Source organism: Vulpes vulpes, chromosome 14 (genome assembly GCF_048418805.1).
Source record: "Vulpes vulpes isolate BD-2025 chromosome 14, VulVul3, whole genome shotgun sequence".
Classification (NCBI taxonomy): domain Eukaryota; kingdom Metazoa; phylum Chordata; class Mammalia; order Carnivora; family Canidae; genus Vulpes; species Vulpes vulpes.
This window is the reverse complement of record NC_132793.1, coordinates 42557000-42584355: the sequence shown is the minus strand read 5'-3', so window position 1 is coordinate 42584355 and position 27356 is coordinate 42557000. Positions and strand designations below refer to the sequence as shown.

Sequence of the window (27356 nt, the reverse complement as noted above, 5' to 3'; positions counted from 1 at the left end):
CGTGATCTCACTCATGTTTTAATGGGCTTGCTGTGGTTGCTGTGAGAACAGATTTGGAGGTGGGAGGCATGGGTGGAAGTGGGGAGACCAGTTAGGAGGCCATTGTAAAAATCAAGGCAGGACAGGATGAATGCCTGGACCAAGGGCAATAAAGTAGGAGGTGGGACAATGGCCGGATGCTAGATACATAGTTAAAAATAGAGCCAACTGGGTTTGCTGATGAATTAGATGTGGGTTAATGGACAGACTACACATCCTGGTTTGTCTTGGACAGTGCCTGTTTATATAATGAATGACATGGCACTCTAGTTAGGAAAAGAGAGAGGAGTCAAGAATGGCTTTAAAGTGTATGGCCTGGGGCCTGGGTGGCTCAGTGGTTGGGCATCTGCCTTTGACTCCGGTCCTGGTCCCAGGGTCCTGGGATTGAGTCCTACATAGGGCTCCCGTCAGGGAGCCTGTGTCTCCCTCTGCCTATGTCTCTGCTTCTCTCTCTGTGTCTCTCATGAATAAATAAATCCTAAAAAAAAAAAAAAAAAGTTTTTGGCCTGAGCAACTGGAAGCATCATGGCGCCATTTACTGAGACGGAGTGACCGCAAATTGCTGGTCAGAGAGGGGTGGCATCAGGAGGAATCAGAGATGTCCAAGTGTCTTGTGAGCACAAGGACTAGGTGAGTAGGTGGTGGGGTGTCTGAGGTGGAGATGCAATGTGAGTGTTACTGGACTAGAGAAAGATGAATGAAGATGAATCCAGGAGGCTGCCATGGTCGTCCTCTGGCCATGAGAAGAACCCTGGGCACGGCAGTGCAGAAGTTGGGGTGTGAAGAAGAACTCCCATGGAGAATAAGAAGGGGCTGCCTAGGAAAGGGGGGGATGCGGTGAGAGGCAGTAGGGGTGCTATGAATGAACATCTTGCTCAGGTGTACCCCCTCATCTTGAACAAAAGACTGAGCACAATCTGATCCTCTGAAAATGACTTAGTCGTCATTATGCATGTGGCCTGTTGTCATACCATGTGTAGACACGACTCCTGCAGCCCGCAGGCCTGCGGTGGGACTGCTTGGCTCCGAACCTTCTGTGTGCATTTGTATTTTCCTGCTTCCCCTTGTTGGCAGGTGTCCCTCTCCTTCTTGTCCTGTCATAGGCCCTCCCTCTTTAATCCAGATCTTGCCAGGCCACAATTGCTCGATAACTGGCTTATCATTCAGCACACCAGAATCATAAAATGAGGGGCTGTCCTGTGACCTTTGGTCACCAGTGAGGCTGCTTTGAAGGCTTTCTTCCTTTCTTCTTCATTTTCCCTGGATATTTGCTTACTGGAAGGTAACTTCTAGATAAGTGCAGTTGAACTATAAAAGTTGGTGCCAAATTAATTCAGTAGTCCAGTACTTACCAGGCACACGGTCCCCTCAGGACCCATGCACCAGAGCCAGCTGATTATCGTTCATACAGCAAATATTGGCAGCAGGCCTGCAGGTAGAACAGATAAAAATCCCAGCCTGTGTTGAGTGTGCACGCTAGAGGGAAAGGCTAGATCACAGTAGACAATAGCTAAGATAAATGAGTAAACGTCAAGTACGTAGTTGGTGCTCAGTGCTGGGGAAGAATCAGCAGGCAGAGAAGGTGCCAGGAAGGGAGGGAGGTCGCAGTTTAAACAGGGTGACCCGGGGTGCCTGGTGGCTCAGTCGGTTCAGCATCTGCCTTCCGTTCAGGCCATGATCTTGAGGTCCTGGGATCGAGCCCCATGTCGGGCTCCCTGCTCAGCGGTCTGCCTCTCCCTCTCCATCTGCCTCTCCCCTCACTCATGCTCTCTCTCACTCTCTCTCTCAAATAAATACAGAAAATCTTTCAATACATAAATAAATAAACAAACAAACAAACAAATAAATAAATAGGGTGATCCTAGGAGGCCAGGGTGAGAAGCTGAGGGGAAGTCGTGACCCAGGAGAGGACCTGGCAGCGCAGAGATCAGGTGACACTGCACCACAGCTGCCCCCGTGCTTCCAGGCAGATTGCTCCCGGGTCCCTCCGTTTGGCCTGTGCTGCCGAGGTGGTCCAGCCTCCAGCTGCCTCTTGGCCCCGTGGTGCACTGCCCGGCTCCTGCCATGGTGGACTCTGCTCTTGTCACACAGCCCAGGCACACTCCTGTCTCCGGGCACTGGTACGCCCTTGGGTCGCTGCATGTCTCACTCGTTGACTTTATTGTGGTGTCTGCTCAAATGGCAGGTGGTCAGTGAGGCCTTCCGGGTGACTGGCCCCCAGGGATCCATGCCTCCCTGTGCCCAGTGCCCTGTGCAGCCCCCTGCGCACGTGCATGCACAACATACACACACACACACACACACGAATCCCTGCCGCTGGCCCTGTGACCCACTTGAACCAACACAGTGTGTCAGAGGTGAGGCTGCGCCAACTCTGGGCCAGAGCCTTGAGATGGCCTGGCAGCTTCTTTTGAATCTGGGGAGCCTTGGCCTCCCGTGGAGGAAGTCTGGTCACCCTGCTGGAAAGGCCGAAGGGAAGGGCTGTCCGGATAGGCCACCTGGGCAGGGAAAGGCCCTGAGGTGACCCAAGGAGAGGGGCCCAGCCGTGCTGACATTCAGTGGAGCCTGGCCTCCCTGGCCTCCCTGTCAGGGCACCGAATACGTGAGTGGGTCCTCTCGGATGCTCTGACTCAGTGAGGCCTCGGAAGACGAGAGCCCCAGTGCAAATCTATGGGGAGTGGAGGAGCCCCCCCAGCTGGGCCCACTCAGTCCACAGAATTTTGGGAGATGATAAAAAAAATAGTTGTTTCAAGCACTTAGCTCTGAGGCGGTTTGTCGCAGCGGTAGATGCCCGCAACACTCCCTGACCATCCGACTCCAGTTGTGGCCTCTGTCCCGTTCGTCCCTCTGTTTTTCCTTCACCCCACTTCACATTTCCTGACATTGCTACGTCCGTTTGTTTACTGCCATATCTCTCCCACCCAACTATGATCTCTGCAAGGTGGGGAACCTCTGCTTTGCTCACTGCTTTTTTATTCCTGGAGCTCAGGACAGGGTCTAGCTGGTGAGACGCACTCCCATGAATGAATAACCCGTGAATGGGATCCCTGGGTGGCACAGCGGTTTGGCGCCTGCGTTTGGCCCAGGGCGTGATCCTGGAGACCCGGGATCGAATCCCATGTCGGGCTCCCGGTGCATGGGGCCTGCTTCTCCCTCTGCCTGTGTCTCTGCCTCTCTCTCTCTCTCTGTGACTATCATAAATTAAAAAAAAAAAAAAAAAAAAGAATAACCCGTGAATGGGTGACAATGAATGAATGTGTTGAATGAATGTAATAAGTATCCACTCTTCCGAGATCAGAATAGCCTTGCTTTCAGAAGGGCCCTCTTCCTCTGAGAGAGAACATCCGACCCCCAGCACATAAGGGGCACAAGGGCACACCCAGTTCTGGGAGACGGATCTGGCGACGGACCTTGGGCGTGAAACCTACACATCTTTACTGAATGAACTTTCTCTACGTGGAACTCTGAAAGACTAACATGAACGTCTGAAAAATAAGCAGCAACTTTAAACAAATCCAGTTCTGTGTTTGAGGAACCCCCCAGCCCCTCCCTTGCTGTACCCGTGGCCCCCAAGAGGGGGCAAGAAGCAGGAGCTGACCCAAAGCCGGGCTTAGGAAGGAGCAAAGAGCACCCAGGTGCCATGTGGAGGATCGAGTGACCTGCCCCTGCTCCTCGTGGTTCTCAGGGCCTGCCCTGTACTCCAACCCCATAACAACCCCCCAGGAGAGGCCTCTGAGCTCCAGGAGTCCTGCCTGCTGGGCGAAGGGGCAGATTTGTGCCGTCCCCATGGTCCGTGCAGTTGCTATTTCGGTTCTCTCTCCTCTGTTCCATCGGCCTGACATTTTCTCAACTGATTCCAAGCACAGTGCACCATTTTAGCTGACGTGGGTGAGCGTTTCGTGGGGACAGCAGATGGATGGGATGACAAATAGCAGGATGGTGGGGACAGCTGAGAAGTGCTTTTTCCTGTGCCAGAGCTGTTGGCTGTGCGCGTGCTCCAGCGTAGTCTAGACGCTGCGGAAGCAGCAGCATGTGCTTGGGGACATTGGGCAAGCTGGCTTCCATTTCTTCCTTTGCTGCTACATCCTCTACACTCCATCAACCAACTCACCAACTGTCCCAGAAGCCGACCCCGAGACAGGTGGCAAGGAGGGGAAACAGGAGGGAAGCAAGGCAACATGGGCTGGGGGGGTGCGGGGGTAACGTGTCAGCGGGCAAGTGACCACTGGGGGCTGCTGTGCACAGCACGCACAGGGCTGTCCCATCCAAATGTGTTCATCCACCAACTCCTGTTTCTCCTGTTGGCCAAGGGTGGCCCCAGAGGACCTCAGTTCATGGCACTTTGGCCTCCCCTGCAGCCAGACCAAACCTTCAGGCAGTTGTCATGTTCTCAGAAGAAGGCTGCTAGGACCATGCTCCATAGCCTGGGCAGCTTGTAAACCGCGGAGCTGTATCTCTCACAGTCCTGGGGGCTGGAAGGTTGAAAGACGGAGCCACCATGGTCAGGTTCTAGGGAGCGCCCACCTCCAGGCTACAGATTTCTGTTGACTTCTGGTATTCTGGTGGAAAGAGGGCAAGCTAACTGTCTGGCTTCTTTCTAGAAGCGCACTGATAGGGGACACCTGGGTGGTTCAGCAGTTGAGCATCTGCCTTCGGCTCAGGGCATGATCCTGGAGTCTCCGGATCGAGTTCCACATTGGGCTCCTTGCATGGAGCCTGCTTCTCCCTCTTCCTATGTCTCTGCCTCTGTGTGTGTGTGTGTGTGTGTGTGTGTGTGTGTGTCTCATGAGTAAATAAATAAAATCTTTAAAGATTTTTTAAAATAGAAGAGCACTGATAATTCCACTCACAGGGCTCACCCTCACGATCTAATCACCTCCCAAAGGCCCCATGTCCAAATCCCATCACGTCGGGATTTCTACATATGAATCTGGGGGGACAGAAACCCTCAGCGCCTTGCACCATCATTTGGAACAGTGAGTGCCAAGGGCCTACTGTCGCCTGTCCTGGTCAGGTGCTATGCATATTAAGCTGGACCCTGGCTTGTGGTCTAGTGGGGGAGATGGATATACAGTGGATCTGGTGACTGATGCAGACACCTGGGTCAAATGCTGTGGGGGGCAGATCACCACTGAAGGTCCCGGAACCTCTGCAGAGCAGGGAACGTGGGTGGTGTCTTGAGAGCCAGATATGAATTTGGGGTTACACACGGTTAGTACTGCACTCAGGTGGTGGCTGCCTTCTGTGATGTCGGACACCTGGAGTTCCTAACCAGTAAATTGTTCCTGGACATTCAGCACAGAAGGTTACCGAGGCCTACTTGGTCACCGCCATGTCATCTGGTAACATCCAAGATGCCAGGCTACAAGGGACAGCTGGCTGATGGCCCCGGTGATGAATCAGAGGGTTCCAGAGTTGAGAGGCGGCTGGGGAGGCCCCTGGCCCTCTCCCACCACCCCTGCTCTACAACTGGCTGGCTCCTTGATTTTGAGACCATGTCGGAGGGGAATGTGCCAACATGTGGTAATCTGCCCTGTTGGTGGCTGATAACCTCTCCCTTCCTCTACAACCCTCCTCTTCGTGCCCACATCATGCCTCACCTCAGGGAATAGCCTTATCATCTGCTGTATTTATATGGTACTTTGTAGACTGAGAAGCACCATGACACACAGGCTCATGATTGAGCCTCACAGCAGCGCTATGAGGCAGGTATGATGTTCCTACTGCATTTTTCAGTTGAGGAAACCAAGGTCCCCCAAATGCCAATCAGTTGGCCCCAAAGGCCCATAGGTTATATGGGTGGGAAGTGGCAGGTCCATGAAGCACACCTGGGTCTTTGCCCCAGATCCCTTTTGTCTCCCTCCTCTTACTATGCTTCAGAGGCCTATGGGCCTTCATGAGGGTGGGAAACAATTCTCTCCTCTTGTTTCTGGTCTGCCCTTGTGTTTCCTAAATGACTTCAGACCATTCCTGTACTGCACATTCTAAGTGCTGCTCTGGAGATAACACTGGAGCACACAGTGAAAGAGTCTTCCATCCTGCTGGTTATATGGAGAAGAAAACCTCTGTAGGTTTTCTTTGGCACCTATTTCTTGAATCCCCTCCCCCCCCTTTTTTTTGAGAGTTTGTGGGCAGAGGGAGAGGGAGAGGGAGAATCGAAAGCAGACTCCACTAAGCGTAGACCTTGATGAGGGGCTTGATCTCACAACCCTGAGATCACGACCTAAGCTGAAATCAGAGCACTGCTGTTTTTACTGTATATTATGGTTGGCTTCTATTTATGATAAGCCATGGCCTATTTTATTGTGGTAGTGAGATAAAGTTTGCTTTTGAAATAAAATTCTTTAAATAAAGAGTAAACGTCTTTAAAGAAAAATATTGTGTAAATAAGCCACACCCCTTTGCAATGTGACTTTTTTGGCTTCTCTCACCTAGAGGCTATAAATGCAATTAACGGTCCCCCTCCATGCATCTTGTTTTGGTCACATGACTTGCTTTGGACCTTAGGGCTGCAGTGAACATGACCCAGACAAGTTTGAAAAGCACAGTGCTCTGGGCCTTGTTCTGCTGCTGCTCCCGGGAACCCTTCCACCACTGCCTTCTGAGCGAGCCAGGCTAGCCTGTGGAGGACAGGAGACTCGGGGCCAGGCATCCCCATGGCTCCAGCTGGTGCTGAGCTAACTGTGGGCCATCCTAGATCATCTTGCCCCAGCTGAGTCCCCCACCACACACACCAGAAGTGCAGAGCCTGTCCTTGGACTCATGAGAAGTAAGTTTTAAGAGCCACTAATGTGGGGGTGATTTGTAACACAGCAAAACTAGCTGGTCGCGTAAGCAAGGGGAAGAGCTAGGATTTTGCCTGGTTTGTTCTCTCAGTTGTCTTTCCCATTCCAGCAGGTAACACCCACCTGCTCAAGCCCCGAACCAAGGAGTTACCTCTGTACCTACCTTTTCCTCATCCTACTCATCAAACAGCCAGGCAGGGCTCCCTCTCAGCCACATCTCAGACCTGGCTCTTGACCAGCAGCTCCTGCCACCTCTCTTGCCCAAGCCACCCTCAGCTCTCATCTGGACCAAGAGTTGGCCAATTTTTTCTGAACAAGTTCAGATAGAAAATATTTTAGGCTTTGCGGGTCCTACAGCCTTTGTTGCAATCACTTAACTCTGCAGCCGGAGACAATATGTAAACAAGTGGGTGACGCCGTGCTCTAACCACACTTTAGATACTGAAATTAGAATTTTTATAATTTTCTTGTGTCACTGAATAGTCTACTTTTAACTTTTTTCAACCATTTCAACATGTGAAAACAAGTGTTAGCTCAGATTGTACAGAAACAGGCAGCAGGCCGGATTCAAGGTCTGCCTGCTTCTGAGACTCGTGCCTTCTACACTACACCATCTCCTTTCCTGTTGGTAAGACTTGAGGGAGGACTGGGGTTCAGGCCCAAGCACTTAGAAAACTAAGATCTGGCTGAACAAAGGGACGAAGGGAAGTTATTTTAGGCAAAGGCACACGAATAATAGCTTAGAAATGGGCGAGCCTGGTGCTGAGGGACAGTCAAATAAGCCTGAGTGGGCTTCTTATTTATTTATTTAAAGATTTTATTTATTTATTCATGAGACAGAGAGAGACAGAGAGAGAGAGAGAGAGAGAGAGCGCGGCAGAGGGAGAAGCAGGCTCCATGCCGGGAGCCCAGCGTGGGACTCAGTCCTGGGCCTCCAGGATCACGCCCTGGGCTGAAGGCGGCGCTAAACCACTGAGCCACCCAGGCTACCCTCTTTTCTTTTTTTAAGATTTTATTTTATTTGAGACAGAAAGAGTATGTGCACACAAGTTGCGGGGTAGGGCCAGGGGGAGAAGCAGGCTCCCCACTGAGCAGGGAGCTCAACATGGGTCTCATCCCAGGACTCTGGGATCATGAAATGAGCCAAAGGCAGACATTTAACCAACTAAGCCACCCAGGCACTCCTGAGTCGGTGTTCTAATCACAGCTGACCTTTGCTTGTTTTTACTGAGACTTTTCTTTAATTTTTAATATCCCATTAGTTTAGTAACAGTACTTAATTAAACACATGATGTATAAGCTTTCCAATAATATTGCTTTATTTATACCTCTTTCTCTTTCATGGAACAGTTTTGTACAGATCTTTAAAAATATACCTACGTCTTTGATGATTAACATCTAACACTGTCATGTACTTTTAAATCTTTGTAGACTATGATTTTAAGTCTTCACAGCAGACAGTCCAAGCCCCTGATTTGGAAGGACATTCACTGGGACTCTGCTCAGACCTCTGTGGAGGTTTGAGGGAACGTGGCTAATGCAGGCACTTGACCACCTCTCCACTGGGGAGTTGGGATCATTCACTCGAGGAAAGCCCGCCCTGCTGGGAGCCAGTCTCCTGCCAGTTTGTAAATAGCCCCGTTCCTAATTTATCTCACTTCTCTTTTCTGAGCCAGTGACCCAGATTCATTCCACTGGGAGGCCACACACAGGAGGCTGTACAGACAGGTCTCCACGTTGCCACGCCGGAGAAAATCACGAGCTGCTTAAAAATGGGGAAGATAATAGAAAAACCTCTACACAGGGGACTTATGGGCAACCAAACCTGAGGTAGTGACTCGAATGTCCAGATTATGCCAAGATACATGTAGATCCACCGGGTTTGGCTTGTGCCATGGAGGTGCAGTCTACTTTTCCTACCGCTAGATGGCAATCCCGTTTTAAAGCAAATTTTATTCAAGCAATAAAGCTGTAACTGTTTTCACCCCATCATGTTGATGGAAAAAAAGTCTTAAAACTCTTGTGTCAGTGCGTATGTGGGAAAGCAGGGAATTTCAGAAAGCATTGGTGGAAGCCTTAGTTGATAGCACCATTTTGGAGGAATTTCGCAGTAACATTTACGCTGTGCACAGTGTGACCCAGCCCCGACAGGTCTGGATTTGATCATCTGAGAATGATGGTGGTGGCTAACGTTTATTTTGTTCCAACTATGTGCCAGGACCTGCTCTAAGTGCTTACCTCATCTAATCCTCCCAGCTCTCAGCAGGTACAATTATTTCCCTCCCAATTTGCACACAAAGGTCAGGCACCTTGACCAAGGTTACAGAGCTCTTAAGTGAAGGAGCCCCAGTGCTCACCCTGCTTCCACTATATTGCACATGCCTCATGTACACTTGGACACACACCACACACACACACACACACACACAGGAGGGTGCTCCCTGCAGCAGTGTCTGTAGTTGCAAAACAGTGTTAGCCTAACTGTATTAGTGAGACAGGAAAACCTGAGGGAATACTGCAGAGCAGTTTAAAGCCACGCACTAGATCTAGAAGTGGTCAACCGGCAGAAACAAATGTTGAGATAAAGTAAAGCAAGCAAAAATAAAAAAGGAAGCAAACTGTATATTATTCATGGAGACCAGCAAAAGTAAAACTATAAAAGGATACACTGGAAAGATACACACCAAATTTATGATGGTGTCTCAGGGGTGAGGGAAATGGGACACAGACAACAGACAAGGGCTTTTATCTGTATTATTGTCATATACCTGCTCTCTTTGGCAAAAAGGTTAAAGCTCCAACCCTAATCTAATACAGAATATCATTTTATGATTGGATCCTCATAAGTGCATTCCTCAAACCTGGCAACTCTTATTGTCAAGCAACCACCAAATGTTTTACTCCATCAGGGGCATCTCCCCAAAGCACTTTTCTCAAGCTCCTGCTTAGTGTCAAGCACTCGAGGTTCCCTACATCAAACTTCCTACTGCAGGCAAACCAGTAGGCCTCTGAGGCTGGAAAGAAGGTAGGGGGAGAGAGACAGGAAGAGTCAGTTCTGCCTTGTGCTGCTTAGTGATTGATATAAGACAGTGGTTCTCCTTGGGGCACCAGCTCCAAACAATGAAGTGTTTCTTTTCAGGTAAAGTTCCGACTATTCCCTTGCTTCACTTTTTTTGTGTGTTGTGCAGGAGGGGAAGGCAGGTTATAATCAAATGTGTAATTGTTCAGGTGGAAAGACACTGTGATTCAAACAAATTACCCCTCTCCAATTCCATTTAAAGCCGGTAGGCAAATTGGTTACCTAGAAGCACAACGACATAACCAACTCTCTTCCTGTATTTACTAGAATCAACATATATGAAACCAGAGGTCATACGCTGACAAGTTTTCCTAGAACTATAATAGGTTTATAGAGGTTAATGCTCTTAGATTAAAAAGAGATAATGGCTCTGAGCAAGAGGCCAGGTCTGGGGGTGAGGATGGGAGGGCAGAAGGTTTAAGTTTTTCGTATAAAATCGAAAATTGGTTTTTAGTGCTGGCCAGCATGGAGCTTTTGTCAGCTGCTGAATGCACTAAGAATGTAGAACTGCAGAGGAAAAGGATATGTGGATAGCTTTGAACCTAATGGATTGTCTCAAAGCCCGAAATGGTAATACTATGTCCTATACTATGAGGGAGCCTCCTCCACAAAAGCAATTTCTACCTCCTTTTAAAAAATTTTTGGAGGCATCTGGGTGGCTCAGTTAAGCATCTGACTTTGGCTCAGGTCATGATCTTGGATTCCTAGGTTCGAACTCCATTTTAGGCTCCATGCTCAGTGGGGAGTCGGCTTCTCCCTCCCCCTCTGGCTTCCTCCATCTTGTGCTCTCTCTCAAAATTTAAAAAAATTATTTTAGAGAATCCCTCCTTATCATAAATCTTGTTTCATTTCACTGGAGTTTAATATGCCCTATCACTTAGGGGGAAAAAGTGGTACCCACAATTTAGTAACATACATGGTAATTCTTGAAAAGTTGTCTCACTTAGAAACTCAGATTTGGCTTTCTCCTCCTAAGCCTTTCTAGGGAAAATAACTTTTCATTGACATTTCCCTCTTAAGAGGATTGAGATTTCTCTAATTGGTGAGATCCAAGGAATGTCAAGATTATAGTGAGAAACTGGTGTGTTTCTGTCTCTGAGAAGCCTGCCCAGGGATTAACTCTGGTTGGTCTCATACAACCCTGTCTGCCTGGTCAGACTCTGAGGGTCTTACGTGAACTCCTCATGCCATTAGCTTGGAAGAGTAGGTACAAAGTGACAGGTCCAAGGTGCATTTATATGAACCCTAGAGAACTGTATTAAAATGCAGTCTTGCGGAACCTAGTCTCCTAAATTCTGGAGGGAGGCTTATTAAAAGCAGTGTGGAAAAATCTGCTGTTAAAACTTTTAATGATCTCACTTGATTTCTGACTTTGGAAATTACAGGCTACATGAGTACCTGCTGCTTGAAGAGAATGCAGAGGTGTACAGTCAGTAAAAGGTCCCCCATAATCCTCCCTCCCATCTGAACCTTAACTTTCCTTGCCAGGTGACCCTGGTGGAGGATGCCTTCTTCTTGTATGTGCTTATGTAGAACACACACCAATGCTCCTGGGCCAGTGGCAAAACTGTGAATTCTCAACTTCTAAATACAAAATGTAAACAATTTCCAGGTTTATGGGATCACTCTATATGTAACAAATCCAAATAAAAAGAAACAGAACCAAAGCCTCATTATTTTACTCACATCTTGTATTTTATTTCTTATAATAGCTAATTAAAGAAAAAATTAATTGTAGCACCCTAGTATTCTAAGACCACAACTGTAACTTAAATGCTATCCCATTCCATAAAACAGGGAGCCTTTCCCCAAAGCTATAGTAGGGATTTATTGTGGGCATCTCAGTGACAACTAATACTTTTTATTACTTACCAAAAACACAAAAATTATTGCTCCCCCTAGCTGAAGAATCTCACAAACGATACTTTTACTTTATGTACATGGCTCATGGACTCAAACCAGAATAGAGCTACTAAAATATCCATAATTATGAATCTCAAAACTTGGGTCTGGCTACTCTTGGGGGTTATTTACTGATATGCTAAGGGGATTGTCAACCACGTGAAAATGCTCCATTTTCCAGAGAACAATGTTTACTTAAGGCTAAAGAATCACATTAAATATGAAAAAAAATGAATTTTTTCAAAAACGTTAAATGAAAGCTTCCCCCTTCCCCAAATATATAGAAAACTTCAACATATAAAACTAGTTTTAGGAAACCACATTGACAGAAAGAGTTGGCCTATGTTCTCCCTCTACACATAGCCTGGGGGTGTGCAGACCCTTCCCTCCTGGGGTGCCCTGGGGAACTCCTTGCATGCCAAACCTCCCACCCTCCAATCTCAATTCAAGGACTGAGCATCCTGCCTGGGATACAGAAACTTCTAAGGGGGAGTCCCAGAGCCACCAGTGCCTGCTTGCCCTTTTCCAGGTAAATGACAGACATTGCCTACTTGTGCTTCTTTCCTGTGCCCAAGTCCAATCCTTAAGATCTAAACTTTTCTGGCTTTCGAACTTTTTAGTTGTAATACATTTCAACAAATGCTTCCACTTGTGTTATGTAGCTCTCAGATCCTGTGGCATCTTTATAGTAAACAGCAATAGAGCTTCCCAAACATCACTCTGTCCCCTGATCTGGTTTCTGAATACTCTGGTTCTTTTCCTTCTGTGTATATTCTTCTAGTCGAAGAAGCCACTTGGCCCAGTACTGGGAACAGAGCTCAGTGTCCATGAAATGTGGGTGGGCAGGAGATCCATCTTTGTAGGCCACCACAATTAAGCCACACTGAACCTAGGAAGAAACACAGCGCAGTTCCAATATTTATAGTAGGATCAGAGTTGAGGTTCATTTCCTTCTTCCTCTGGGGCAAACTCAGAACAAAACAATCTACAGTAATATCTCCTGACTGTTTCTAAGAGGGATTGATGACAAGGGACACCAGGATATATAAGAACATATATAAGATGACAAGGAAGATATTGAAGATTGGACTGTAAACACTAAAGCACTATTAGCAATGACAGAAGGCTCACAACAGGGGGATGTGCTTTTTAAGGTGGTAGAAAGACAAGGAACAGTAAGCAGTGGGACACAAACAATAAAAATCACAAGGAGTGGGCAGCCCCGGTGGCTCAGCGGTTTAGCGCTGCCTTCAGCCCAGGGTGTGATCCTGGAGACCCAGGATCGAGTCCCGCTTCAGGCTCCCTGCATGGATCCTGCTTCTCCCTCTGCCTGTGTCTCTGCTTCTCTCTCTCTCTCTGTTTCTCATGAATAAATAAATCTTAAAAAAAAAAATCACAAGGAGTTAGGTAGCCATAAATAAGCATCAAGCAAAGCTTTACATAAGTAGAGGTTCAGTGTCCTGACCTGAAAGCTGTAGTTGGCATCATTATTTATGGCACCAATATAGGCCACAACCTGCAGTGGGTTGTCAAATGTATTTCGAATATAAGGTTTCGGTTTCTCCGATGTCTTCCAATCAATCACACACAGCTTGCCCCTAAAGAGACACCAAAGAAGTCTTCATAGGTTCAAAATGAGAAACTCTAATAGGTTAAGCATCTTAGGTATGATTTACTACTTATCACCGAATGACTGTTGCTTCTCTTCTCCACTTTTCAAAAAGACAGCTCTTCTGAGCTTTACTTCTGAGGATTAGAGAAGTGTGATGTTCTCGTTCCTTTGAGCCCTATATTCAGGTCAGTAATGGGCCTGTCAGGGGTATGATGGGAAGTGCTTCCTGAAGTACACTGGTGAGAACTACAGGTATGGCCATGTGGAAGTGCTGAGGAACTTTTCCACAGTCCAGTTTCTAAACTTGTCTTAAAATTCCTTTGGACCTCCATGGCCTTGTTTCCTTTAACAGTTGACATGGGAATTGAAACTATGTCTATCACTATCTCAGTTGATCTCATTTAAAATATCTATCGAGGTGAACCACAATAGACCAGTAGCAGAGTCCCCATTACAAAGGACAAAGCATCATGGTGCTTCAGAATTTCTCTTGCTCAGAAATCAAAGCTGAGATTCAAATCTATCAGCATTTAATAGGCACCAATTATATGCAGAAATACAAATAAGAAGACCTGGTCCTTGCCCTAAAAGTTTACATACAGGGTAGGGTGTCTTACTATGAAGAATATTGGGAAAATAAAAAAATTCCTGCCACTTTCTAAAAAAGTCAAGCAACTAGTACATTCCTCTTCACTACCCCTCTCTTGGTAGGATTTTATCCTTGTGAAGTGCAGCTATCAGAAGGATCACAGGGTGAGCAAACTGATAACTGGTGACTATCTGTTCATTCTGGCTTTCATGAAATTCAATTTCAAAACCATTTTAGAGGGATATTTTGTACAAAGTATGCACATTACCCACCATCAACTTGGCTCTAGAATTACAACTTATGCAAGGTATTTTATAAAGCCAATCTAGAGTAGCACTGTCTAGAAGAAAGAAAATGCAAGCTATGTATGTTATTTCAAATTTTCTAGTAATCACATCAAAAGAGGTGAAATTTTAATATTTTATTTAACCCAACATACCAAAAATATTATCGTTTCATTATGTAATGTAAAAAAGTTATTAATGGGATACTTTACATTCTTTTTTGTACTAAGGCACTGAAAACTATTTTGTATATTTATATGCTATAAATGTGGCATACTTTAGATTGGCCACACTTAAGTATTTAATGGCCATATGTGGCTAGTGGGTGCCCTCTTGGACAGTGAAGGTCTAGAGGTAGTTTTATTGGCTTTGTCAAACTTTGCAATATTACGAAACAATTACAATCTATGCAAATAAAGAGAAGGCCCCAGTATCCCTAGGACGCTTCTTAATTCTCAACCTAAAATATATCAAAATACCCTAAAAATAAAGATTTCTTACACGGACCACTGTTTCTTGCAATATATTATAACTTGCAGAGCTTAATAATGTGGAAGAGATTTTAGTATAAACCCAAATTAAAACTGCACTTAGTTCATAAAAATGAAAAGATGCTCAGCCTAACTTAAGTCAAATGCAGTCGAAACCACTGAAGTCTTGACAATGTCAATAAATTGTGTTTAACACTGTGTCATTAAAGGTGTGCCCAAATCAGCACACTCACACCTGGGAAAAATTAAAATGCTCATACCCTTTCATCACCCAGCAATTTCCCTTTTAGGTATGCACAGAGAGCAATGGTTTGATACCCTGGGTGCAAGTGACAAGTGCCTGAAAAATTTAAGTATTCCGATCCTGGCCTATTTCAGACCAACTGAATTGATCCAAACTATATATATCATCTACCAAAACAAACCAACAAATGAACCAGTGACTTGCCTACAGAAAACTCTCACAACACTGTATATACGGAGCCATGAACACTGCTACAGTTTGTAATTGTGAAAAACTAGAAATAAACTGAATGTTCCCAAAAGGGAAATGGATATGGCTCATTAATATAAAGGAATACCAAACAACAGTTAAATAGAGAGGACAAGGTCAAAATCATCATGCTAACATTTGTTGAGTATATTGTATACATTTTAAGTACTATACAGAGAATGTCTCATTTAATCTTTGTAACAACTCAATGAGGTAAGTCCTTTTACTTGTTTTATTTTACAGAGGAACAAAGTACAGAGAGGCTAACTAGCCTAAGGCTAAGCTGAAAAGTCAGAAACCAAACCCAGCCGGCCAGGCTCTAGAGCCTAGTATCTTACCAGCTTTGTGATACTATGCACAGAGAAATGTCTATATATTGTGACTCTCATAGACATGCAGGTAACAATACATGGTATTTTGTGTATGTGTGTTATAGTGTAGTATGTGTATGTAGAAAGTAGATTGGCAATGTGTTGGGCATGCATTATATAGTGTTGTGGGTGTATTTAGTAGTATAGGAAGTAGCCTAAAAAGATACAGTAGCAAACTTATCATAGTGATTGTCTTTGGCCAGGGAACTGTGAGAGGAGGGAAGATGTGGTTATGGTTACAAGTGTGTGAGCTTAATTTACAATATTTAAAAAAAAAAAAATGGAAGCAAACATGACTGTTAATAGCTGTTAATTTTGAGTAATGGAAAATTATTAAAAGAGAAAAGGATACTGGAAATCTATATACTAATAAGGAAAGGCCTCTAAAATATTTTCAAAATGATAAAAAGCAGGGTTTGGAACTCTGTGTAAGTGGGGGTGGGGACAAATTATTGTACATACAGTCATAAAATATCTCAGGATCACAAAAACTGAGGTGCCTGGGTGGCTCAGTCAGTTAAGCGTCTGCCTTTGGCTCAGGTCATGATCCTGGGATCTGGGGATTGAGGCCTGCATGGGGCTCTCTTCCTCTCTAATAAATATATAACTAAAATAAAATCTTAAAAAAAAAAAAGGGATCCTTTTTTTTAAAATAAAAACACTTTATTTTTAGGAGAGAGGGAGTGAGGGGGAGAGAGAGAGAGAGTCTTAAGCAGGCTCCATGCTGGGCATGGAGCACTCAATCTTACAACCCTGAGATCGAGACCCAAGCCAAAATCAAGAGTTGGATGCTTAACTGACTGAGCAACCCAGGTACTCCAAGATCACAAGAATTTAAAATCAGAGTGGGAGTGGAGAATTCTGGGAAGATGGAAGAGTTAGGAAGCACCAGAAATCTGTAGGTCCACCTAAATAATATGGCAATGGCAGAATGTCTGATATAATTATTGGAAATCTAGAGACTATTGAAGGTTTGGATTGTAAACTGTGGTTAATTTTGGTCAATTTCGGCTCTTAATAGCTACCCATCTCCCCACCCCTTCTCATGGGGCTGGTAGCTCTGCACACCACCCTGGAGCAGCATGCACACATCCCAACTTGTGGGAAGGAGAGTGGACAAAAAGGACCCCATTCTTCAAATGTCAAGGATCTGTGCTCTCATCACTGATTGATGTTTCTGTTTACAGAGAGTAGACCAGAGCAGGGTGGCCACTGTTACTGTACCCTCCACTCACTGCAGCAAGCCCCTCTTCCTCCAGCTGAATGACTTCCAGAAGATTTAAAGGACCAATGCCCATTTTTTCCCCTAATCCTTCATTTTTCTCTTCTTCTACTATTGCGAATTAGATACTAAAGACTACAACATCCAAAAGCAACTGCACAGGGACCCCTGGGTGGCTCAGTGGTTGAGCGTCTGCCTTTGGCTCAGGGTATGATCCCAGAGTCCTGGGATCAAGTCCCATATTGGGCTCCCTGCATGGAGCCTGCTTCTCTTCCCTCTGCCTATGTCTCTGCCTCTCTGTGTGTGCCTCTCGTGAATAAATAAAATCTTAAAAAAAACCAACAAAACTGCATATATGGGGAAAATCAGAAAGTGTCTATGCATGTCCAGGGAAAGGCACAGGCTCAAAAAAGACCTGAGAAGACCTTACGCTTATACCTCAGGCTGATCCTTAGCACTGAGATAGCCTACAAGAATAATAAAACCCCGAACAAAAACAATGAACAAAATCCAGCAAACCGTAGGGTAGAGCTAGAACCTGATTTCCAGAGTTACATATTAGATTCAAATATCCAGGTTTTTTTTTTTAAATTAAAATTTATATATTTATTCATGAGAAACACAGAGAAAGACAGAGATACAGACAGAAGGAGAAGCAGGCTCCATAGAGAGCCTGATGTGGGACCCAATCCCAGGGCCCCGGGACCACCCTGAGCCGAAGGCAGATGTTCAACCACTGAGTCACCCAGGCATCCCAAATAGCCAGTTTTCAACAACAAAAATCACAAGGCATACAAAGAAACAGGAAAGTATGTCCCATTCAAAGGAAAAAAGGTAAATCAACAGAGATTGTCCCTGAAAAAGATGTGATAGATCTACTAGAAAAAGACCTTTTTAGTCTTAAAGATGCCCAAAGACCTCAATAAACGTAAATATATGGGCAATTATAAAAGCGAGTATTATTGTAACGATTTTTTTTTAAAGATTTTATTTATTTATTCATAAGAAACACAGAGAGGAGAGAGAGAGAGGCAGAGACACAGGCAGAGAGAGGCAGAGATAACAGGCAGAGGGAGAAGCAGGCTCCACGCAGGGAGCCCAACATGGGACTCAATCCTGGGTCTCCAGGATCATGCCCTGGGCTGAAGGTGGCACTAAACCGCTGAGCCACCCAGGCTGCCCTAACAATGATTTGTTAACTCTACTTTTTATTTTCTACAGTTTCTTTTTAAACTTGAAACAAGGAGAAAAATTTATTACTCTTAGGTTGGTTGATCATACAAATCTTGATCAGTGTTTAATGAAACATCAGATAGCACTGGTTCATCATGTTCTTCCACTCTGCTCAAGTGAGCTGCCCCATATCACAAATTTCAACTACTGTTTGGCCAGACTCTGCTGCTCTATCTCTCTATGGGAAACACCTTAGCTCTTTTTTTTTTTTTTTTAAGATTTTATTTATTTTTTCATGAGACACACAGAGAGAGAGGCAGAGACATAAGGCATAGGGAGAAGCAGGCTCCCTGCAAGAAGCCCAATGTGGGTGGGACTCGATCCTAGGACCCCAGGATCACAACCTGAACCCAAGGCAGATGCTCAACCACTGAGCTACCCAGGTGCTCTAGCTCTTATTTTCTATACTCATTCTTATCTCCTCCTTTCTTTGTTGAAGATTTTATTTGTTTTTTTGAGACAGAAAGTATGTAAGAGTGTGGGAATGGGTAGGGGTGGAGGGAGAGGGAGAAGCAGACAGGGATGTGGAGCAGGGAGCCTGATGTGGGGCTCAATCCCAGGACTCTGGGATCATAACCTGAGTCAAAGGCAGGTGCTTAACCAACTGAGCCAGCCAGGTGCCCCATTCATCTCCTTCTCTAATTGTTCTTGAGCTCTCTGCAGTTCTCCTAGGCTTTTTCTTGCACTTTCAACTCCAGCTGGAGTATCAGCTATTGCTGCTGAAATTGGAGCTCCTCCGACTTGAGTCTCTGCATCATTTCCTGCCCCATCAGAGCTAGTTCTCATTTATGCTCCAAGTTTTTTTTTTTTTTGTCTCAGTTGCTCCAGTCCATTTCCTTACACTTGTATATCCATAATACTACACATTCTATTGGATCCACCAGGCAAATTCTTGCCACTTTTGCAAGACCCTGAGTTAGACATGTTCCAAAGTACTTTTGAAGACATACTGACTCCCTTTCTAACTTTTAACCTTATCCTACCAGTAGTATTCTGTTGCTGGCAATGAGAGGAAGGGGCCCATGGATGGGTGAGTGGAGGATCAGTGGTTTGTTTTCTACATAATATAAGAGATTAAGAAGCCTAAAAAAATTATTAGTTTATGTTTTGGGGCACATAATATATAAAGACAATTTTGTAACATCAATAATTGAAAGGGATAGGGACAAAGCTGTTAAAGGAGTTTTTGTATGTCAAAGTTAAGTTGGTACAAATTCAAATTACAGCATTATAACTAGGATGTTAAATGTAATCCCTATGGTAATCACAAGGAATATATTACAGAATATACATAAAGGGAATGAGAAAAGAATTGAAATGTTTCACTACAAAAAGGGAAACAAAACACAAAAGAAGACAGTAACATACAGGAAATGAGACAAAAGAGCTAGAATGCCTATAGAAAACAAATAACAAAATGACAGAAGTCTCTCCTTATCACTAACTACTTTAAATATAATAGATTAAACTCTTCAATCAAAAGAGAGATTGGCAGAATGGATAAAACACACGATTCAACAACTACATGCTGTCTACAAGAGACACAAATAGGGTGAATGTAAAAAGAGAAAATATTCTGTGCAAATGGAAACTGGAAGAAAGCAAAGATGGCTCTAACAGCAGACAAAACAGTCTTTAAATAAAAAAGACGAGGCAAAAAGACATTATATTTAATAAAAAGGTTCACTACATCAAAAAGATATAACAATTATAGACATTTATGCACCTAGTAGCAGACTAGCAAAATATATGAAGCAAAACCGTCAAAATTGAAGGGAGAAATAGGTTTTTTTTAAACTTTATTTTTATTTAAGTAATCTCTACATCTAACATGGGACTCTAACTCCAACTCCAAGATCAAGAGTCACATGCTCTTCTGAATGAGTCAGCCAGGTGCCCCAGAAATACAGTTCTATAATAATAGTTGGAGATTTTAATACCTATTTTCAATAATGGATAGAACCAGACAGAAGGTAAGTAAGGAAATAAAGGACTTAAAACAACACAATAAGCCAACTAGATCTAATGGAAATAAAGGACTTAAAACAACACAATAAGCCAACTAGATCTAGTATTTTCAGTGTTGATGCTTTCCACTTAAAGAGCAGAAAACAGGGACCCCTGGATGGCTCAGCGGTTTAGGGCCTGCTTTTGGCCCAGGATGTGATCCTGGAGACTCGGGATCAAGTCCCACGTCGGGCTCCCTGCATGGAGCCTGCTTCTCTCACTGCCTGTATCTCTGCCTCCTCTCTCTCTCTCTGTGTGTGTCTCTCATGAATTTAAAAAAAAAAAAAAAAAAAAAGCAGAAAACAAACATTGGTACTATGGACAGCACTGTGTGAAGTGTCTGGTGTCACAAACTTCTTGTAGGCCTTGGGTAGAACGGATGGTATGGCCACCTTGGTTACAGGGCAACTAAAAATAGCTTATTGAATTTCTAGGCACATAGAGTTCTTCAGATATGAGGCAGCTATGGCACAAAACTGTTAGGGGGCTTGAACAGTTTCTAGATTAATGCATACATATTCTGTCAATTTGTTTTAGTTTAAATTTTAACTGGTGTTCCAAGAGTTACATTCACAGGTTTTTAACCTATCATGGTGTGTGGCTTACATCCTTTTTTTGGAATCTGGAGTATGTGGGAAAAATAGTAACACAGCAGCAATTTACAAACCACAGGAAGCTTAAGTAAGCTCAGAGTTCCTATCCATGGCAAACGCTGCATGGAAGCCAGGGAAAGAAATGATTTTCAGGGCTAACAGATCAAGGTGCTATTTTTAGGGAAATGGGAAAGAGAATGCAGAAATCAAATGGGATCTTTAAGAATTATTTGAGAGAGAGAGAGACAGTGTGTGCATACAAGTACATGGGAGAGCAGAGAGAGGGGGAGAGAGTTTTAAGTAGATTCAACACTTAGCACAGAGCCCAATACAGCACTCGATCTCATGAACCTGAGAACAGGACCTAAGCACCTGCCCCTCCTGTAAAACCAAGAATTGGACACTTAACTGACTGTGCCACCCAGGTGCCCCAGCAAATTGGATCTAGTGGTTGGTAGCTTGCTTGGGGTTAGGGGAGGAGGAACATGCTGGATATTGAAAAATTATACCTTTTCTCCACCATACACACACTTTGATTTTGGAACACAGATTTACAAGAATTATGAGGCTCTTCCTCCTGTATCTGTCTTTACCTCCTGCCCCATACCCAATTCTTTTATAGTATCACATATGTTATTTCACATGGCTATATCTTGAAACAGCAGGTTAGAAGAAAAAATACTGTTTGACAGGCATCATCTGTCCTACCTGCATTAATTTATCTCCACACTTTGATGGAAAAAAAATTCTGATACTTACTGATACTCAGCCACACAGTCTAGTAGACCCACATATTTTAAGGTCTCATGTTGAACAGCGCTTTCCAGAGCTCGCACTCCACTGACATCTCTCAGAATATGCTGGACACTTTCAACATATCCACATTCAAGATTCTCATCTCTCTCTTTCAAGTCCCCTTGGGGTGAAAGTATGCTTTCCAAGGCTTTATGGAACCGTTTCCCTTGTAAAAATATGTCTGAAAAGAAATCAGGGCAAAAAGAAAAACAAACAAAAAGCTAGTACTAAAAAACAAATACTTAAAACCCTCTGAACAATAAAATTAGAAATTAGATAAATTATCTTTTTTTAGATGTTTAGGTTTTTTTTTTAAAGATTTTTTTTTTTATTCATGAGAGACACAGCGGGAGAAAGAAAGAGAGAGAGACAGGCAGAGGGAGAAAGAAGCAGGCTCCATGCAGGGAGCCTGATGTGGGACTCGATCCTGGGTCTCCAGGATCAGGCCCTGGGCTGAAGGCGGTGCTAAACCGCTGAGCCACCCGGGCTGCCTCCATAAATTATCTTTAAGTGATAACTGCTAAGATACCACATTTTAGCCTCTTGTGAAGTCTAAGAATGTACTTTGAAAATCTAAGGGAGGGCAGCCCGGGTGGCTCAGCGGTTTAGCGCCGCCTTCAGCCCAGTGTGTGATCCTGGAGACTGGGGATGGAGTCCTGCGTCCGACTCCCTGCATGGTGCCTGCTTCTCCCTCTGCCTATGTCTCTGCCAATCTCTCTCTGTGTCTCATTAATAAATAAAATCTTAAAAAAAAAAAAAAAAGAAAAAAGAAAACCAAAGGGATTAAAATGGTTTGAATAAAAAAATTAAGTTAAAATGAAAAATTTCTAGTAGAATTAGGCCAAAGCTACAGTTGAAGATCTGGGGATAACAAGACCACACGTAATGTATGGTACTATGAATTTAAGTGTCCATTTTAGTAACTTAACTAGTTATGATAATTATTAGAAAGAAGGAACAGGGCTTCTGTTCACAGTTCTTTTTTTTTTTTTTTTTTTTATTTATGATAGTCACAGAGAGAGAGAGAGAGAGGCAGAGACACAGGCAGAGGGAGAAGCAGGCTCCATGCACCGGGAGCCTGACGTGGGATTCGATCCCGAGTCTCCAGGATCGCGCCCTGGGCCAAAGGCAGGCGCCAAACCGCTGCGCCACCCAGGGATCCCTCACAGTTCTTTTTATGACTAACACTGAATTAATGAACATAGGTAGAGGGAATCTTTTTACTAATAGACAAGGAATGAAAATCAAGGCTTATACAAATTAAAAACAAATTGGATGTTTTGGGACTTGGGGGCAAGGAGAGGAAATATGTAACACTCTTCTGTACTTTTCGAGGGGACTAGAACAGCTTAAACAGTAGCTCTGTCCTGAAATTTTTCCTCATATGCTTAAAAAATTTTTTTGAGCGATCCCTGGGTGGCTCTGCAGTTGAGCGTCTGCCTTTGGCTCAGGGTGTGATCCTGGAGTCCCAGGATCAAGTTCCACATCGGGCTTCCTGCATGGAGCCTGCTTCTTTCTCTGCCTATGTCTCTGCCTCTGTCTGTCTCTCTGTCTCTCTTGAATAAATAAAATCTTTAAAAAAAAAAAACTTCATGTATAACTGACATGAGATTGTATTTATTTCAGATATACAAAAAAATGATTTGATATCTGTATATCCTCACTCTGAAGACAACACAAACAAATCCAAGAAATTCTACATATTCACTTGACCCTTGAAAAGGGAAGGAAACAAAGAGAAGGCACTGTGCTAAACAGTGATCTTGGCGCTTTCAAAATATTATTTAACTTTCAAACACAACAATCCAGCAAGATAAGAATCATTACTCCCAGTTTAACGAGTGAGGCCCACACAATATTCTTAATTTGCCCGAAAGCAAAAAAGGTAGACTAGCAGCCTGGCAATAGAGACCATGTTCAATTCCAGTCCATCATACAGCAGAGTGAGGATGGCAAAATTAGGGACCATCATTTACATACACACAGAAGCAGAGTCGGAAATATTGATGTAGGGAAAAAGACCCCCAGAAAATAAGGAAAATCTCATCTAATTGGGTAATTTCAAGCACATTACATTTGTCAAATACTATTTTACCAATATTTTGAAAGGTCAGTTCTTCTACCACTGGCAAAAAATTGGAATCACTTCTGGGAAATTTCTTGTGGATTTAAATGAAATTCAACTAAAGAACTGAATTATTACACTCCAAATTTACCTGGCTCAATTGGATTATTAGCACATGAAAGGCCTACAAAAAATTTAAGACAGATGGAATTAAAACCTAAGTAAGAGTACAGTATTCATCTATAAACTAGCTTAATGAAGCAGAACACAAATATAGTCAAAACAGGAAGAAAACAAACTGCTTTATCTAATGCCAAGTAAAAAACAATTCATTCTCCACTGCAGGCTTAACCCTTGGCTGGGTCCTTCACATAGAAGAGGCAACAAACATTGGAATCTAGATTATAGGATCTGCGAGATTGTAAGGCTCAGAACATTAAATATAACTGAATTTATCAAAGTAAAATTTAAAAGGCACATGATTTATTGCAGATAGCATCAAGTCAGAATACTCATTCAATAAAAGGAATGAAAGTGAAATGTTTTCCAGTCCCAGCATTATAAAGTGCATAAAAAAATATTCCATTAATCTCCAAGATTCTGATAAACTGGCATGATGGATAATATTTCAAGATTAAAAAGTCACTGCAGTAAAAAACAAAAAATAAACCCAAGCCTTTTCCACTATGATCAACACTTAAATATAAAATCCAAGTCAGACTTTCTTATTCTTGGCAATCTTCAAAAGGTAAGCTGATGCTTGTGATATTGACTAAATGTTTCGAGAATGCCAGCTCTGGGCACATCTCTATGCTCTATCTAGCCTTTGGGGAGAGCAGGAGGACAGGAATTTATCAATACAGTATTTTAAAACCTGTCTCTCCTGACCTATTCATCAATTTAGTGGATTGTGACATGGTTTTTCTTTTTTTCCCTTTTTTATCGTTTGGGGAAGAGCATGATACTAATCTTCCTATGACTGCCTCTTACAGGGGGGAAAAGTGATTCTGCCCGTTTCTTAAAATTGATCTTGAGTTAACTGAGAAACACATCAGAGAAATCATCGAGATCAACAAAGTTGATTATATGGAAAACAACCAGTTTTCTCTCTGCTTGGGATAATGGAGCACCTTCACCTTCCCAAAAGAAACTCTTTCTCTATATCAAGGGGGCCTCCAGAGTACTTTTCTGCTTTGTGCCACGGGCTACATACAAGTCCTAGGTTCCCAAAGTCCTAAGTAGGTTTCTGCCTTTACTTTTCTTCTCCATGATCTCAGGATTCCACAAGTTTTGATAACCCAGCTTTAAGGAAATTCAAAAACAACTTCCCATGAGGAACCAATGTCAATTCTAAGTCCTAGAGGTACAAATAAAAAATGTGAGATGCCATTAAAAGATTTCATTTTATGTTGTTTAGAAAGCTTAATGGTTGCTACTTAATACCTAAAGGCAGTTAGCTCCTGCATAGATTCCTCCCTCCTCACAGCTGAGGAATGTTTGGACCTTGACCATTTTTTGCCATATCCAGGTGCTGTCTACATAAATACTTAAAACACGTGACCACACATTTACTGTATTACCCACAGTTTTTTTCTAAGATGGTACAAAATAAGTGCATTTCTCTTAAAATTAAAAGTGCTCTGTACAAACCACTAGGGGTATACGTACTGCTGAGAAGCATGGGGCTACGGATTGATCAATGTAAAACCTAGCTTTAACAAAAGACAACCATATAATCCTGAGTGGGACCAGCTAATTCACTTGTACCAACGGTCTTTTTCACCTTGTTTTTGAATGGAACCTGTTTAAAGGAAGCTATTCTCCTTGCCTAACAAGTTAGTAAATTAGGAGTTGAAAGCTGAAGTTTATTGTTACTAATCAAGAGCATCAGATTATCTCAATTTACCAAAATCGAAATACAAATCACGTGTTCTGATTTATCGCTAGTGTTTAAATTTACATGTCAATGAGGATAAGTAGAGCAAGGGGTATTTACTACCTTCTGACTAGAATGCCTGGCAAACGAGTAGAATTCCATTATCAGGTGATTGATTCTTTTCCTTAAAGAAAACAAGCAGCTCTAATATTTAAGTTTGCAGTTTATAAAAGGATTTTCTACATCATTTGGTCAAATTACTTGCTCGCCGTGTTTCGGTTTCATCTGTGAAATGAGAATAGTATACCTATAGGGCTTTCATGAGGTTTTAGTTAATATGCACAGGGTGCTACTTAATGCTAATTATCATTTGAAAGCGCCTCACTGGTTCAGGTCAAAAAACACCCTTACTCTTTTGACACTGGTGCTCTATATTCTAGAAAACACAGTAACTGTATAGAACCAGGACTGAGAAAATTACTTGAGGAATATTCTTCAAAGCCATCTTCTCCCAGTTCCAGAATCATCCGCTTTTTCCACCTCTCCAAGTAGAAAATCTGTTCCGATGTCATGGTCTGCTGAAGGATCTTGGTCACACTTGGTATCATATTTCTTTGCAGAGGGATTTTCAAAGGGATTGTAGGAGTACTTGTTGCATTTAGCTTTATTCTCTCTGGGTTGAAGAGAGGACACCAGTTTCCTGGAACTCTTGCTTTCTCATCTTGCTTTGGGGGCTTACACTTACTCACAGGGCCATACAGTAAATTATCTTCCTCAAATAAGGATTCTGGAGTCTGAGCGAGGCCTCTGGACGACAAGACAGACTGTACTAAATCGGAGTACTTTCCTTGGTCCACTTCCTGGTAAGCGCTCACCTTTTTCTTTCGGCTACAGGCGCAAGAAGAAGTGGAGAAATCCACATGGGCGGCTGGTTCTAGAGAAAACCTCCTTGAGCTTCTGAGCTGCCTGCAGATGGTCTGAAACGCCCTCATCTTTAGAAGCTTTCTCACTTCCCTCTAATCTACTTGCAACATCGAAGGCGTTTTAGTTTTGCACTCCTATGAAAGAGAAAAATGTTATTAGATAACACATGTATTAAATATGTGAACGGCGAAAATGTAGCCGCATCAGTACAAGGTGCCTTCAACTGCATTCCATCAACATTTTTCGACATGTTTGGACAAAGCTATTTCCAAAGCAAAACTCTCTTTAAGAGCCCGAAGAGGGATCCCTGGGTGGCGCAGCGGTTTGGCGCCTGCCTTTGGCCCAGGGCGCGATCCTGGAGACCCGGGATCGAGTCCCACGTCGGGCTCCCGGTGCATGGAGCCTGTCTCTGCCTCTCTCTCTCTGTGACTATCATAAATAAGTAAAAAAGCCGGAAGAACCAGCACTTGCTGAACGTGAGCTAGCACAGCTCGGGGCCAGACGTCCCCGGTGTTCAGTCCGCCTAGGCGGGGGGCTCGACGAGGGCCGCGCCGTCACCGTGTTAGTCGCGGGAACTGGGCTCCAGAAGGGCCGCCCCAGGAAGGAGCGGGGGAAGGGGGTCAGAGGGGCCTCCCGCTCCGCCCTGCGTGCAGAAGCGCGGCGGGACAGGACGGCCGGGCCCCTCGTGTGGAAGTCAGGCTTGGGGAAGAGACCGCTCACGGCCCGGGGAGGTACCTCAAAAGCCACCACACTTCACTCGACTTCCAGAGCGCCGACAGCCCTCTCGGGACCCGTCCTTTCCTCGGTCCCGCGCTCTGAGCTCGAGTTAGGCCCCGCCTAAGGGGCGGCGATCCCGGCATGCGCTGCGGCGCTCACGCCCCATCGCTGGCCTCTTCCTCACCACCGGAGACGCTCCCGCGATCCTTGGGGAGTCCCTCCCCTCGAGCGTTCGCGCGGGCTCCTCCAAATCGCGCCCTCACTCTCTCACGAGATCTT

The 27356-nt window shown here is 44.1% G+C and overlaps 1 protein-coding gene across 1 annotated transcript; it reads right to left on the bottom strand.

Annotated features, from left to right (window-relative positions):
• Positions 1–11579: 11579 nt before the first annotated feature.
• On the bottom strand, positions 11580–27348 carry MGME1 (mitochondrial genome maintenance exonuclease 1). Its single transcript, XM_026002375.2, has 5 exons — positions 27096–27348; positions 25918–26494; positions 21460–21676; positions 13271–13403; positions 11580–12694 (listed from the first exon to the last, which is right to left on the bottom strand). Exons 2-5 carry the CDS (start codon positions 26426–26428, stop codon positions 12521–12523), a joined length of 1035 nt encoding a protein of 344 aa, XP_025858160.1. The 5' UTR covers positions 26429–26494; positions 27096–27348; the 3' UTR covers positions 11580–12520.
• Positions 27349–27356: the final 8 nt, after the last annotated feature.